Consider the following 17,730-nt stretch of genomic DNA (forward strand, 5'->3'; position numbering starts at 1 on the left):
TGATTTAAAAGTTAAAAAGAAAAAATATTTAAAAAGTAAAGTTATATATTATTTGATTATAAGTGGTTCGGTTACAATTAGTTCTGTAATAACATTTCTAGCAATATTCAGTCCATTAACACCTTTAGCTATATCAATTGGTGTGTTAGGATTAAGTTCAAGTGTTTTAACTGGTATAAGTTCAAAATTAAATATAAAAAGTAATAAAGAAAAAATTAAAACTAATATAAATGAAATTAATAAATTAAAAATTACGCTAGATTATATAATAAGTTTAGATGGTCATATAACAGTTGAAGAACAAGATAAATTATTAAAAGAATTAATAAATTATTAATTTTTTAATTATATAAATGGCAGATAGTTTTCCAAAAGCTTTCCAATATAATAAATCAATTAAATATAATATTCCAGCAATAGATTTTAATGAAGATATTACATATAGAAATGAAGTTTTAAATCCATTAATTGATTTATATATTTATGTTACTGAAAGTAATAATTTTCATGTAAAGATGGAAAATATATTTCATGTGTATACAATTAATTTCAAAAATTTAAATGAGGCAAAACAATGGTTATTAAAATCTAATATGAAGTATTGGCAGAACCAATTAAATTTTGCTGTTTATTGCGCAACAACAGGATGTGGAATTAGTTGGAATGATCATTTAAACAAACCAAGTTTACCATTGATGTTATCACTTTTTAGATTTCATACATATTTTCAAATAAAATTAATATTAGATGAATTAGAATGTCCTTTACCAGGTTCAAAATATTTTAAAGAATTGAATAATAATATTAATTTTTCTAAGTTTTATAAAATATGTAATGAATTTAATATTAATTCAAATAAAGATTTTAGAGCAAAAATTGGAACAATGGGTGGATTAGGAATATTATATACTAAAGAATTTGGAAAAATAATGACAAATTCAGATATAAGAACACTAAATTGGAATGAATTACCAAAATATTATAATAATATACAACAACAAAACCATAATGGTTGGGTTAATTTCATTTTAGAAAATAGTGAAGGTTTTACTAAAGCTGGAATACAAAGAATAAATCAATCTATTAGAACTTATTTGATATGTATTTTAGGTGCGCAAGTTGAAACAAGATCCCCAATAATTGGAAATGATAACACTTCATTCGATGCGCAGAAACAGTTTAAAGTATTATTTGAAGATTCAATTCATAATGATAAAAATAGATCGATTCCAGAAAACATTGTAAGATATCAAAATTATTTAGATAAATCACATATTAGATTAAATTATTGTATAGGCCCTAATCTATTTATTATTTCTAATGATTTAGTATTAAAGATGGGAAACATAATTGGTTATAATAATCTAATTAAAACTGCAACAATAAACAATTCATTTGGATTAAATGATATAAATAAAAAGATTATTACTGCTCCAAAATTAATGGAAGGTGAAAAAAATAAAAAACATTCAATCAACAGAAACTAAAACTAAGAATATTAAATTAAATAATGATTCTAAAATAAAAGATTACAATACATCAGAAGATATAAAAACTGATATTATTCAACATGATATAATTAAACTAAATGATGATAATAAATCCCATAAAAATGCTAAATTAGCTTTAACTTGTATAGGAATTGTTTTAGGAGGAATATTATATTTTAAATTTTAATTTTTTTATTATATATATGGATGTAGAAGGTGTAGAAGATTTTCCATTGGTTCCTTCAGATGAACCTGGTATAAGTGATGAACAACCGCCCGATTTTAGTGAAACAAGTATTAATGACGGTAATGAGCCAGGACGTAATTCTAATTTAACTACACCTGAATATATTGATAAAACACGTTCAAAGATAAGTATTGAAAATGAAGTACCAGAATTAACAGAAAAAGAATACAAATATAATGAAATTGATCGTGATTTTAAACCAATGTTAAAAAGATCTGGTTTCAATATAACAAATAAAGGTATGGATTATTGAGTAGAAGATTTGAAATATTTAAATGGCGATTATTATTGGAAATTGAAAGGCAACTATTATTTTAATATTTTAAATCTTTAAAGTAACGATAAAATAATAGCACAATCAACTTTTAATTTATTAAAATCAGATAGAATTAAGAAAATCATTAATGATGTTATAACTGATGTTACAGAAAAAGAGATAATTGATAATAGAAGAGCATTTAAACGAAGAAATGATTATTTTTTGAAGATAATTAAAGAAAATTTAGAACCAGAAACAATTACTAAAGAAGTTATTAATTCCAAAACAAGTAAACCTAAATCAAGAAGAGTTCAAACTGAAAAACTTTTACCAAATGGATTACTTGATGCAACAGATCAAGAATTAGAAGATTTAAATAATATATTTTCTGTTGATGTAATTAGAGAAATTGAAAGTATAAGACTTGCATCTGATAAAATTGCGCATGATAAAAGTATAAGAGATATTGAAATTAGAAATTTAGAAAAAGAATTAACTGATGAAATGGAATATAGGAAAAAAGAATTCCGTTTAGAAAAAGAAATTGATAATTTAAAAGATAATTTAGAAGTACTGAAAGGTGAAAGAGATATTATTGAAAGAATTTGGTAATAATTTTAAAAGATTAAAAGATGTTTTTAAAGATTTGTTGATAAAACCAGATTCTAAAATATCATTGAAAGATAGAATAAGATTATTATTTAAATTATAAGGAATAACAATTCTTTCAATTCAAACAGCTGTAACTATGTTATTTACAACAATTGGTTTAACTATATCAAATTCACTGAAATCTACTCCTACTCCCAATAAACCGGATAAACCCCCGAATGATAATTCTATACAAGATAAAGTTAAGGATGGTTTAAAGAAATTAGCAAAATATTTATGGGAACTATCTAAAAAATCTGCTGCAGCATTACCAGGAGTTATTGCATCAATTGTTGGTTTTATATTGAAATTTGCAGGAAACATTTTTAACTTTGCTGCTGAACATATAATTTTATTTTTAATTACAGTGGTAAGTGCAATTATTTTTGGGTTAGTTAATATGATAAAAAATAAATAATTAATTTTTTTGTTAAATAAATGAGTGGGAGTTATATCAATCCTTCTAAGAATCATAGAATATCTAATGCTATTAAAGCAGAAAGATCACATCATATAATTACTCATAACCCTTCTAATATTAATCCCGATGAAACTTTATATGTTAGAATCCCTCGATTAACACAAAATACTTTTTATGTTCCAAATAGTATTCATTTATCAGCCGATATAAAAGTAATCGGTAATAATAATAATTATGTTGTTGATAATGTTGGAAGATATTTGATTAAAAAATTAACAATAAAGATTGGTCCAGGAACAGTTTTCTCATTAGATGATTATAATTTATTTATGCATTATAAAGATTTATGGTTAACTAAAGAAAATAGAAATAATATGATATTAAGGCATCCAATCAGAAGACCAAAATAAATTAAGATCAGAAGCGCATAATGCAATATTAACTAATGCTATAGATAAATTGATAAAAAGTATATATGGAAGCAAATATAAAATTCCATTAGACTTTGAATTGATAAATAATAATGCGCCTTTATATAAATACGCAATTCAAGAAGACGTTATATTCGAAATAACATTTGCTCCTGTTAATGAAATTGTAATATCTAGCGTTAATAAAGATATGAGTTATAAATTATCGAATATATGTTTAGAATATGATACAGTAACTGATGAAAATATTTCAAGTATAATTCAAACTAAATACAATCAAGGATTTTCATTATTATATGTTTATATTGATAAATTTAAAACTGTAACTATTAATGCAAATGATGAAATTATTAATGAGAATATTAACTTCCCAAGAAGATCTATTAAAGGTATATTAATATTTTTTACCATTGCAACATATACTAATGGCGCAATAAATGTTGATAATTATTATAATCCTGAAATAACAAAAGTAGAAATAACTATCGAAGGAATAGCAAATAAAATATTTTGTCAAGGAATGAGAATGATAGATCAGTGGCCAGAAATTAGAAAACATTTTATGAATGAAAAAGTAAAATCATCTGAAAATTGTAATATTAATCAAATTGATTATTATACCGGTAATAAATATGCATTATGTTTAGATTTTAGAACAACAGAGGATAATTCATTACATGGTTCTGGAAAAAAATTACAGAACACTAAAGTTGGAATACAATTATTCATGACAAAGAATAAAGGAATCAAAAATTTTAAAATGCATATTTATATTATATCTGACGCGCAATTAAATATTGTAAATTCTCAATTGAATAGTGTTATGTATTAGAATTTTAACTTTAATAAAAATTTATATAATAAATGGAAGGAGGTAAAGTATATAAACATATTCCATACATCGATACACATGAAAATAATGATGGTTTATATTATGTAATACCTTGTAATATAGCTTTGATATTTGATCCTATTTTCAAAATTTATAAAACTAAACTAATAGAAATCAATAATAATAAAAGTGGTGTTGTTGATAATTTAAGTAATGTAATTGATAATAATGTAATACCTTCTACATCTAATAATGTAATACCTACTACAGCTAATAATGTAATACCTTCTACATCTAATAATTTAATACCTTCTACATCTAATAATGTAATACCTTCTACATCTAATAATGAAATAATATTAAATTTTAGTGAAAATAGAAATTATTGTGGATATTGTTAAGGTGAATTTTCAAACGCTCCATCAAATTGGAATAAACATATGAATACAAAGGTACATATTACTAATGTTATAAAACGTGTTGGTTTAAATGAATTTATAGAACACCCATTTAGATATGTTACAAAGTTTGTTTCAAATCAAAAGGTAAATGGTGAAAAAATATATGAAGATTTATTATTAGCAACACCTAATAAAGATGAATTAGATCTAACCGATGCTAATGAAATATTAAAACCAAACACTGTAAATGAAATATTAGGAGCAAACACTAATAAAGATAATAATGAAGATATAGTTACAGATAAGCATATTGATATTAAAGATTCTATGAAACATAAAGTAGAAAATAATGATAAATTTGATTGGATGAATAAGCATAACAATGAAACAACTATTGATGATGCGGTAAAAAGGATGAAGAATAAGTATAAAAATAATAAAGAATTTGAAGAAGAAAATTCGGTAGAGAATTTAAATAAATTGTTAGGGTCTGATAGTGAAAGTAATTAAAATATTGATTATATTTAACACAAATAATAATATTGGTTGAAAATTGTATAAAATAATAGTAAATAAAAAAGGGGGTTTTAAGTATTCAAGGTATTTAAGGTATCTAATACATATCTAATACAATCTAATACAATCTAATACAATCTAATACATAAAATATCTTATTTTATAAACTGATATTCATATGGAAATTGAAACCTCAGTAATAATAAATAACCTTTATTATTTTCAAACTTATTCATATATTAGTTGAAAAAATAAAAATAAATTGGTTGAAAATTGTATAAATAATATTTATTTTAAAAAGGGGGTTTTAAGTATTTAAGGTATCTAAGGTATTGGGGTATCTAATAGGGTATCAGGTATTAGGGTACCTAATAGGGGGTATCAGGTATTAGGGTATTAGGGTATCTAATACATAGGTATACAAATAGTTATTTTATAAATTTATATTCATAGGGAAATTGTAGTCTCAGTAATAATTTTGAACCTTTATTATTCTTTAATTTATTCATATATTCATCATGTAATTCAGTAGTATATTTGATTTTCTTCCAATGATTGTTGCATAGATTTTTTATCTTTATTGTAGAATAAAACTAGAAATCTTATATTCTCCCTAAAGTCTTTAGAAATTGAATTATATTTTTGATTTAAAACCCATGTTGTTATCCCAAAATGTCTTCCAGAGAAAGCTAAGTAACATAACTCACTTTCTCTCACTTTTGAATCATGTAAATTTGCGCAATCATCTATAATGAATAATGTATTTGAACCTTTATAAATATCAATTGCTATTTTTATACAATTATCTAAATTTTCTGTTTTAGGATCTAATATAATAAACTTTTTCATCTTAACTATATCTCTATTATATGTTTTATTCATTTCATAAGTAGGACAGAATAATATTATATTATCAAAATGATTCTTATAAATAGTTTCTAACAAATCTAATATGAAATGTGTTTTACCACAGTTTGTTACGCCAGTAACTAACATATTATGCGGTTCAAATATAAATAAATCTTTATTCATTTATTCTTTTAATTTTACTAGATAAAATCCGTTCATTAAATTTATCATCGTATCCTTTAGATTTCACCAAAGAATACTTTTTTCCTTTAAGAGTTTTTGTTTTCAATACTTTTTCTATTTTGTATTCTATTTCATCTGGATTTGGTACAAATGATAATTCTTGTTCATAGAAATAACCTAATATTTCTTCATCCTTTAGATCTTCTAGTTTATAAACAAAAGGTTTAGGAAATATTATCTTTTTAATCTTGAATATTTCTTCTGTAAAATTTGGGGTATAACCTTTATAAAAGGTTTTTCGATATTTAGATATTCTTACGTGTTGTCCTATTTTAAATTTAGGTTCACCGAAATCATGTGTAGCAAATGCGCCACATAAATTATTCCAAACTATTTCTGAATTATCTTCTTTTCTAGCTTGTATAGGTTTCATATTTATAGAACTATGTTTAGAATTATTATAACCTTTCACTAAATCATCTAACACATCGATATATTTATATGTTTCATTAGCAGTAAAATATTTCCACATTCTAGTTTTCAATGTTTTATTAAATCTTTCTATAATAGATGCTTTTTTTATCTGAGTGTGTTGAAAAATAATCTACATCGTTATCAGATAATAGTTTTTTAAAATGTTTGTTATAAAATTCCTTACCTTCATCAAATTGTATCTTATCTGGAATAGCTTCTTTAAATATTGATTTAAAAGCATTTGTCACTTCTATACCAGTCTTATTTTTGATTTGAATTGACCATGCGTATCTACTGAATATGTCTATAACATTCAGTATCCAGAAATATCCTTTGTTGTATTCCTCTAAGTTCTTCATGTCAATTAAATCTGCTTGCCATTGTTGATCGATATATGAAACCATAACTTTTCTTGTTAAATAAGTTTTATCCATTTTCTTGTGTATTTGATATGTTGATTGATTTTGTAACCATAATCTTAGTTCACCATATTTTATATCACCGTGTGGGTGCCATACGGCACCATTACCATTTTCATTATCAGATTTAATTTTATTCCATAATTCTGAAACGTTAGAATATGATACTTCACTTTCTGGGTTATAATATAAATCTCTTAAATATTGTTCTTTTTTCATCTTATTTTAATCCATTAATAATAATTTAGATTTAGTTTCAATGGTTTTATGATTTGACTTATTTTCTGGTATGATAGGTTTATTGTCATTGGAATCATCTTTATCATCAGATTTGAATTTTGATTTATATATTACACCGGATAATATAATAACTGTTACTAATCCAATTGTGATATATAATTTATAATTACTTCCAGCATTAGAAGCATTTGATGGATTATTATTTGAATCAATATCAGATAAAGTCTGTGATTCATTTATATCAGTTAATTTCTGTTTCTTAGCTTTTTTTAATTCTGAAGATCTTTTACCTAATTCTCTTGCCCATTTAATTTGTTTCTCGGATCTAGCCTTTTTCTTAACTCCATCACTCATTTATTTTAGTTAATTTTTGTTCTGATTCATTTTCTGTTTCGACGTTTGGTTGTAGTACATCTGTTTCGTTCTTACCTGATTTATATTCCATAGGTTTGATGTTCGAAAATGTTATGACGCCAGTAGAAATTAATGTCATAACCGATCCTAATTGAAATGAAGCATATCCAACCCATTTTTGTAATTCAGTCATAACTAAGTAGTCATTTTTCAAATCACTATATAATTTATTTTCATCATCAATTGGTACATCAACTGGTTACATAATTTTGAATAACATTTGATAATACCATAACTTATAGAGTCGTTTATTCGGGCTAATCTTGCCTCTTCATGAATCTTAAAATATTTTATTACTTTATCGGGTTTCATAGCATCTACTTGAAAAGTAATAGTCTTAGTTAAAAATTGTTTAAACTTTCCGCTAGCAATCAATAGTTCAATATGGTGTTTACAATATAAGTAGTATTCATAATATATATTGTTATTAACTTGAATATTATTTTCAATTTTGGTTTTTAATATCCTTATTATCACTAATACCTAAATCATCTAATGTTTTTTCAATATCAATACTATTCTTACTCGATTTCTTTGACATTTATATTAGAGAAATTTAATAAAAAAAATATTATAAGTATTATAAAATGATACCAGTATCTCTTTAGATTAATACTAGCTTAGTTAAAGGTAAATAATTTTAGTATTAGTTATTGTTTTTTTAGTATTTTTTATTTGTGATATAAAGTATTCTTTTTTGAAAAGAAAATATTAAAAAACAAATAAATAACTAATACTAGCTAGTTGAAGATATGTAATTTTTAATACTTTTTATTTAAAATCTATTATTCTTTAACCACTCATTAAAGATTCAACGTATTGTTCATTATTTGGATTATTGTTCCATTGATCAATAAATTTCTTTGCCTTTGTTAACTGTTCTAAATATAACTGTAAATCTAGTTCATTAGATTTAATTATATTTTCCTTCTTTTCTAAAGGTCTTAAATTCTTCCAATTCCAAATAAGTTTTTATTGTATTCATCATTCATGTTAAATTTAGAAATCGGCAACACGTGATCAATATGAAAGTATTCACCATAATTATCTATATTCATTTTATCATCGAATTGATATATTATCCATGATTTGAGAAATTCATCTGTACAACCTAATAAATTAGATAGTGTTTCTGAATGTGTTTCTTTGTTGAATAATTGTGTTAATCTAGATCTTAAACATTGTTTCAATCTAAAATTAAGATCTGTTTGATATCTTTCTCTCATATATTCTGCCATATAATAATTATAATGTTCTATATTATCTTCTCGGTATTGTTTGGTATATAGTTTAAAACAAGTTTTACAGCAATATTGAAAACCATCTTTGCTAATCTTACGCTTATTAAATTCTGTTATAGCTAATTTATCTATTTCACATTTAGAACACTTCTTGTAGTATATATTTATGACACCAGTGTTATTTGTAATGTTTATAGTTTGTGGTTGTTCTGGTTCCATTTATTATACATAATTTTTTACTAAATTGATTTTAGAAGTTCAATGATTTATATCATGTATTATTTCAATCACACTTTACTAACACTTTTAATGTTTAAAAATCTAACTCATACAAATATGAATATTGAAATAATGTTGTAAATATATTCTTTCATATTGAATAATCTGTCAATTTAAATGTTATTCATTTACATGAATATTTTAAGAGTAATAGGGATAATAGGCTTTCAGGTTAAAGGTTGAAGGGGCGAGTGAGTAAAAAATGAAAATAACAATAATTTACAGTTGAATTAGGAGTGTGCGCGACTAATTCAACTGTAAATTATTGTTATTTTCATTTTTTTACGCGCTCGACCCTTCGACCTTTGATCTGAAAGCCCATTACCCCTATTACTGAGCGGGTTTTAATTTTCATAAAAAAGTGACGATGATGCTTTGTCGATGCGGGCGAGCGCATTTTACTTATTATTATTATTATTATTTTTATTAGGTACTTTTTGATGACGCGGGCGGCATTTGACTTTTTTGAGAAACTACGGTATTTCTTTGTGTGGCCTTAGGTGTCCGGCTCATTTTGCAATTATCTCGGCAATTTGGTAAGTGGAATAGAACTTAATTCTGTTTTATTCTATTTGGCTATGCAGCACGTGCTTTGGTCGGGGAAGCACGTGCTTTTGTTTACAAATACATATGTTCGATTACGTATTACGTGACGTCATCGGAAAATGCTCATTATGCAGAAGGTGGTCTCGCTCTATCTGAAATATCCTCGACCCGACGGTTGAGGGATCCGCCATTTTACGTATTAGGTGACGTCATCGGAAAATGCTCATTATGCAGAAGGTGGCCTCACTCTATCTGAAATATCCTCGACCGATTAATGGCAGGGTTTCGTGCCGTGGGCAATCTCGATTGCATCAGGTTCGAATCCCTGCCGGGGAGGATGTTGACAGCCGCGATCAGCTGAGCTCTCCACTTGTTGGTTTCTTCGTCAATACCCCGCTTCGGAAATGCGACATATCCGATCCCTTCACCCTTTGTTTTTTCATAGAAGTTAGAACATCCAGGAATACAGCAGTTGCGACCGCCCTTATAGGCATTTTAAAGTAGCCTACGAATTAGCTATAATCGAAGACAAAGCACATAGGCCTATAGTTAGTTCCCTAATCGTTGGTGGTAAGCTTTTGCACATGTGGCATGATAAGACAAGGGGACCTAGACGGATTCATATAAAACTTCCAAGACGAAACGACAATTTTTATTTTTGATGGTTTTCCAACCTATATTTCAAATCTTCGTGTTTTCGATAGATAATTAAATAATAAATTCTGGTAAAAGAAAAATGTGAATAAGTGTTGATTTCTTAATATTTTTCAATTTCGTCGTTTCGCTTAATTAGATTGTGCTGTTTTCCTGGCTACAGTCCACAGGTGCCAGCACCTCCAGTAATTTTCAAAATGGCAGCTGTTGACTCGACGGAAATTTACTCTCACTTTACGGCCGATTTGCACATGGATTAAGATCGTCAGGTGAGGTGTTATAGGTATCAGACAAACTACGAATCTGTTGTGCGTCGATTACAACAACAATTAGACGGATATATTAAGAGACAATGAAATGCCAGGCAAATTACTCGTCAGTCAAATTGGCTGACGAAGATTTCATACAAAAACGACCTTCCCATTCCTGACTGTGGTTTGTGAAAATATCCGATCGTGAAACTAAACCACAGACAGGTTACTGACTAATAGCGGTTCCTGAACTTCGCTGAAAAAGCTGAAACGCTGAAATGCCGAAAAGAAAACGCTGAAATTTCAGGGAATTTCCGAAAAACGCTTAAATTTCAGGGAATTCGCGAAAAACGCTGAAATCGTGCTACGAACCGACAATACACGTTTTCAATTTTTTTCCGGGCCGGGACCGCTGCCGAGTCCTGAACCTTTGCTTTAGTCTCTACCTAATTTTTGGTTAAAGAGACATGCATATGTTATAAATCATTTGACAGAAATCGAAAAAATGTTTGAAAATTGCACGGAAATCAAAGAATTCTGGTCGAAATTATAAAATCCCAATGATGATTTGTAACAGCAGTTGTTTTTCATACTATATAGATTTTTTAATGTATTATATTTACCCGAATTGCATTTTTCTATTATTCTATGTTCAGCCGTTGTTAATGGTTACAGTGACAGATGTTGTATTATACTTAATTGATTTCCGCATTCCGCGCATACCTTACCGCTCACTAAATGAGCGGCTTGGAATGTTGAAATCGATACTGACTGTAGAATAAAATACATGTGTTTATGAAATAGTAATTCCACCCGGCGTTTTCGTTGAATTGATTTTCAGTTTGAGGATTTATTATCTAGGATCCGAAATGACTTATCTGGACAGTTATAGTTACCACTCCTATAGATAGACCAAAGTAGTGAGATATTGAATCCTAATTCAAATAAAAAATATTTAAAAAACAATAACTTCAACTAGCCATTATTTTTATTTAATTTTTTTCAAAATCTAATATTTCTTTTCAAAAGGAGAATACTTTATATCACAAATACAAAATATTAAACAAGAGGCCCATGGGCCTTGAAGCATTGGTAGATTATACTGTGGTATTAAGTGGTTATAATGTTTTACATCTCCCGGCAAATCTTCTATGACGATGTTGATTGGGAGGACCACAGACTTAAAGGTCTATTTGTCTAGTACGATTTTATTCCTGAAAATGAATTTATTTTCTGCCGAACGATTTAGCCTAGGCTATTTGTACTGTTAAACCTCATTAATGCGATTCTGTTAAAAAGACGAAACTAGTTTATTCTGATGTTTTCCATCATGTCCCAGCCAAGATATTTAGCCTATATCAATCAAGATTTGGATACAAAAACCCATTTTTACGCATGAACTGTTAGGCCCCACTGAATAATGAAAACAAAAACAGAACGATTTTTCTGAATGCAATTGCAAGACCCTCTGATCTTAGAGCTCCAAGCTCTGATGCATGTACGCATGCAAAACGTCGCAGAGAGCGATGCCGGCGTTGGTGTCACTGAGGCCGGCTGATGATTGTTTGTTTGTCTTTTTGTTTGTTTGGCTTTACGTACGTCGTTTGGATCTTGGTTTCCCAAGACTATTCCTATTGGATTGTTCATTATCCTCACGTAGGTACGGCCTTTGAAGTGTTGCCCGCACACAGTTCGCAGCCAGCAGGACTCGAACCCACTTGTCACTCAGCATTGATAGTGGATTCAACCATAGAACTATAACGGAAGGGAAGGCCGACTCCTTAAAAATCCGCTAGGCACCGCTAGTAATCTTGTGTTTTTTGCAGCGCCATCACCGGTGGCGATACGCGTCAACTGCATTCCAGCGCTAGATCCATGTGCTTTGTCTTCGATTATAGCTAATTCGTACTTTAAAATGCCTAAGGGCGGTCGCAACTGCTGTATTCCTGGATGTTCTAACTATTATGAAAAAACAAAGGGTGAAGGGATTGGATATGTCGCATTTCCGAAGCGTGGTATTGACGAAGAAACCAACAAGTGGAGAGCTCAGCTGATCGCGGCTGTCAACAGGGCCTATAAAAATTTCAATCCAAATGTTCAGCATATATGCACTTATCATTTTGAAAAAAAGTGTTTGCTTTTTCACGGTAGGTCTATAAAATAGCGATGTCCTCATCCAAAAAGTCCACGATAGCTTAAAATACATCCATCCATCCGATCTTTGCTTGTTTTTTTTAAATAAATTTCAATTCAATTCAATGAGGTTATTGCATTGCATGACCAGTTTAGGCCTATAGACACATACGCTTTGGCTAAAGGAAGCCTACCACCATATGGTTTAACCTTAGTCATTTCATAATCTCTACTAGCCTAATTCATAGTTTTTCATCAGGCGTAAGTTATAAACTGGCAAAAGGTAGTCTTCCAACTTTATTTATGCCAAGGAAAAGTATAGACACTCCAAAATCCACCCGCAAATAACCAGTATGTCGAAGTTTGTGTATGTTTTTGGCATTGCTCATTGGCTGAGTTCGTTCTATGAATGCTTTTTTTTTGTTCTAGTATCGTTTCTAATTTTACCTGTTGTGAATTTTTCACCTTGTTCTGTATGTTTATTTATGATTCCGTTTTTCATGAGATTCCTAGTGTTGATTACTTACTTACAAATACGGCCTTACTAAGGATGGGGACCAGGTAATTCCGATAGCAACAAGTTTGTTATGGAAAGAAGCCTAAGTAATTATTAGTGGTATTTGCGAAGTAGAAAATAAATAAGTTTCTGATTATTTTTCCTTTTCCTTGAGTTCTTGATGTCCCTACATAAATGCTAGCCCTATAGAGTTAGTATTGAGTAGGCCTGTTAAATTGGATATTGAGAGATATTACTTTTTGTTTCAAATTCAGCTTGAACGACCAGCTCCATCTGTCAGAGAAATCGTGGCTTATTATACCTTCGACGAACTCCTCCATGATTCGAAAAAAGTAACTCAGCCCTGGGTGGTTTTAAAGTCCAATGAGAAACTCTTGGCACTGGGATTTGTGGACGACCGTTTTGAAATTTTGATGAAAGTCATCTTCAAAGATAGTTTCATTCCAGAATTATTCAGAGAAGGTGAGTTAAGTTCTATGGTTTAAACTCATAATTCTATAATGACCCTATCATGATAGTATTCAAACATCGTTCTTATATTTCTAATTTTAAAATGCAGGACGTCTCTTAAATGAGAGTTTTGATGCCGAAAAGATTAAATTAGCTTCAATTCTCAAGCTGCTCGATGAAAAGAAATGGTGCACTGGTTCTGAACCTCGCTCTAAAAACTGCTTTTTAACTGTTGCAGATGTATCTAATGGTGTATATCAGTCTTTTTATCATAATATCCTCTAACACCGTTTTCTTCACATATTTATATCAGAAATATGTTATTTTCTTATTTAGATCAATGTAAATCGTGTTCGGCCGCAGATGAAGCTGAGAAAAGAAAACAAATCGATGGTATTAAGTAAGAAAACTCCATTGTCTTTTATTCCACACACTCTTCTTGTCCAAGAGGTGCGATCTGTACGGTTGAAGTGCAAGGAACAAGAATCACAACTGAAAATCATTAGAGACAAACTCGAGAAAGAAAATGTTCCCATAGCTGATGAGGTTCAGGTAAAATATTTTTCTTATAGATATAAGCCGTGTTCACACGACAAATAGTTAGACCGGTCGAAATGGATCCGCACCAGTCCAAATTTGGACTGGACCAAATCTGATTGTGCGTTCACACGAATTGCTAACGAGTTTAATACAATTTAATTTATACCGCAGAGTACGTTTTAGCCCGGACCTGGTACCAGTTTCTGTCCACAAATACAGAGATTTAGTCCGGTCCAAAATTTGGACCTGGTCGCTCTTTTAGACTGTGCCAAATTAGACCAGTCTAAAATGGACCGGACCAGAATTTTTCGTGTGAACGCTTGGTCCCGTCTAAATATCATCGTCTGAACGTGCCTATAGAACTATACATTTCGTGTATGGTTCAATGTTTCAGGTCACTAAATATCACATCTAATTTCAGGAAGGGTTGGGTCAGATTTTAGAAGCTAATACAATTGATAGCCCATTCTTGCAGCTATTTTGGGACGAACAAAAAAAAAGCATCTTCACGTGATCCTAGGGGCATGAGATGGCATCCTATGATGATAAGGTGAGCATTAGTGTGAAAATACCGTAGTGAATTTTTGTCAATATTCATGATATAAAATAATTTCTTTTAAAGTTTTGCAATATATCTTCATTATCAGAGCCCGAGAGCATATGATGCATTGAGGAATACTGGTGTCCTCCAACTGCCGAATAAATCAACTTTGAAAGATTACACCAGTTTCTTTCAACCAAAAGAGGGGTTTCAACCCCATGTATTTCAGGTACAGTTTCTCGGGCTTGTTAAAATGTCACATTTCTTTACCAGGCCTAAGATAAAATTTGGTTTTATATGCAGGAAATTAAGCCTTTAGTCCAGGATCTCCCGGCTGAAAAATGCTATGGAGTTCTTTTACATGATGAGATGTCAGTCAGGGGAGACTTAGTGTATGACAGAAGAGGTAGTGAAATTGTAGGATTTGTCAATCCAGAAACATGGAATTTCGATAAGGTATTGAGTGAAATTTACAACATCAAATTTTCAATTCACATTTTGAAATCTGTTTTTTTTTTCATTTTGTAGAATCAGTCAGCAACAGATCTTGCCAATCATGTATTGGTCTTCATGGTAGTTGGTATCAACAACAATATTAAAAAGTCTCTTGGATACTTTGCTACGAAGACAGCAACATCTGATGTTTTGTATCCCTTACTATGGGAAGCTATTTTCTATCTGGAAGAACAGGGCTTAAAGGTAAATAATCTAACCATGGAATGGTATTAAACTTTGCGATAATTTATCATGAGTAATACATGAAGTTAAGTTTGTCATAGGTTATATCAAGTACTTCAGACAAGGCATCCCCAAATCAACGCTTGTACCGTATACATGCGGATGGAAGTAACCTTGTTAGTGAGACTGTCAACTGGATGTCAGTAGAAAAACGCCCGTTGTTTTTCATTTCTGATCCTCCTCATCTGATGAAAACCATCAGAAACAACTTAGAGAAATCCAAGCCAGGTGGTACCAGATGTCTTTGGGTAAATATATTACCAATTGAATTTTTAAACGACCTTGCTCTGGCACGGATCCAGAGGGGGGGTTTGTGGGGTCAGAACCCCCTCCCCTCTTCTGACCAAGTGCCCTTTTGAAAATCACATGTGAAAAATTCCACCCAACATTTATCTATGACAAGAGTCTACAGTACTTTTTAAAGCTGTAATATGCACTAAAATTTTCTGGGGGAGGATCTCCAGACCTCCCTACAAGGGCATTTCTAAGAAAGAAAGTACAGATTATGATTCTTGTTTTTTACAGAGCAATGGTCAACATCTTTGGTGGAGTAGTATTTACAACGTGTATCGAGAAGACAGTACTAATCAGCTCAGAATGACAAAATTGAGAGATGAGCACGCACGGCTTACACCAGCAGCCAGAATGTCAGTTAGACTTGCAGTGCAGGTGGGTAATTGTTGCCACGCCAGATTTAGTAAACGTAGATGTAGAATAATCAGGATCTACGTAGTTCCACGAAAGAATTTAATTCAAACTTTTTCATGAAATTGACACCAGGTCCCTTAAAGTCACCATTAAATGATATCTCTCCAATTTTAGGTCCTTAGTCGTTCAGTTGGACTAGTTCTCCAACAGTATGGTGGTCCTGATGTTATTGAACTCTCAAAGTTTATTGTGATGTCCGACCGGTTCTTTGACTGCTTAAATGTGAGATCTTTCAATGAACATATCAACAAAAGAAAACCAGACTTGGCCCCATATCGAAGACTTGATGATGAGCGTTTCCAAGTGAGACAAATTTGAACAAAAATTCCTGAATTGTGGTACCGCTTTAAAAATTGTGATGATAATCTATATTTTCCAGTTCCTTGAATCCTACCTGGAATACCTTGATCTATGGAAGACTTGAGTTAGTAACAGGGAGGGATTTACCAGGGCAGAGAAAGAGAAGATGTTTTTGTCAAATCAGACATATGATGGAATTTACACTACGGGTAAGATCATAATAATTCATACTGCAAACATAACTTATAACATGTCTCCAATGAATTTATTCATTGATTCGTAGTGAAGGGGTATATTGGAGCAGCAAGATTTCTCTTGTCACACAGTGTTCCCTATGTGTTCAGCAACATATTCTGCCTAGATCCAATAGAAGAGCATTTTGGAAGACACAGGGGACTTGGCAATAGATCTAGGAATCCTTCAGTATATGAATTTGGGTATGTCACACTCCATTCCATTTGTATTCAAAACTGTTCTGAATTCACGAAGTACTGGTAAATGTAAACAATTTCTAAATGTTCTAGGCATCAAAACAAGTTACGTATTCAAAGATCCCTGGCTTTTAAGTTCCAGCCAAAGGGAAATACTGCTGGAAGAGCTGCAGGTGACAATCGGATAGACGAAATTGATGAAGGGCCTTTGCCAAAAATCAAAAGACACTGATGTATGTATCTCAAACCAAAAATTTTAATAGCAAAACAAGTATTAAAAAAGCATCGGTACAAATTCTATAATGGGATCATTCATTTATTACGTACGGATACAATTTGACTTTTTCAACCTCTCCCTGTACAGAAAATCGGCCATTTTTTCATATAAATTAAGCATTACAGTACGCACTTGCACTTACCCCTCCCCTCCCCTAATGCGTACGTAATAAATGAATGAAGATATCAGATTCAGAAACATGAGAAAGATATGTTACAAACTGTCCCTTAAGGCTTTCGATTTTCGCGACAACTTAGTAGCTCTAACCAATTTTTCAACAATGTATCGACATTTTTG

The 17,730-nt window shown here is 30.2% G+C and overlaps 1 protein-coding gene across 1 annotated transcript; it reads left to right on the plus strand.

Moving 5' to 3' along the window:
* Positions 1 to 16,871: 16,871 nt before the first annotated feature.
* LOC141904326 (uncharacterized) lies at positions 16,872 to 17,388 on the plus strand. The gene is made up of 3 exons (XM_074792909.1): positions 16,872 to 16,934; positions 17,009 to 17,162; positions 17,250 to 17,388. Exons 1-3 carry the CDS (start codon positions 16,892 to 16,894, stop codon positions 17,386 to 17,388), a joined length of 336 nt encoding a protein of 111 aa, XP_074649010.1. The 5' UTR covers positions 16,872 to 16,891.
* The last annotated feature ends 342 nt before the right edge of the window (positions 17,389 to 17,730 follow it).

This window comes from Tubulanus polymorphus, chromosome 4, assembly GCF_964204645.1.
Source record: "Tubulanus polymorphus chromosome 4, tnTubPoly1.2, whole genome shotgun sequence".
NCBI classification, from domain to species: Eukaryota; Metazoa; Nemertea; class Palaeonemertea; order Tubulaniformes; family Tubulanidae; genus Tubulanus; species Tubulanus polymorphus.

Bases quoted from the DNA above. Each gene is read 5' to 3' on its own strand.
- LOC141904326 (XM_074792909.1), top strand. From the start codon at position 16,892: ATGTTTTTGTCAAATCAGACATATGATGGAATTTACACTACGG. The intron at 16,935-17,008 runs GTAAGATCATAA...ATTGATTCGTAG, and splicing joins TGATGGAATTTACACTACGG to TGAAGGGGTATATTGGAGCA. The intron at 17,163-17,249 runs GTATGTCACACT...TAAATGTTCTAG, and splicing joins CCTTCAGTATATGAATTTGG to GCATCAAAACAAGTTACGTA.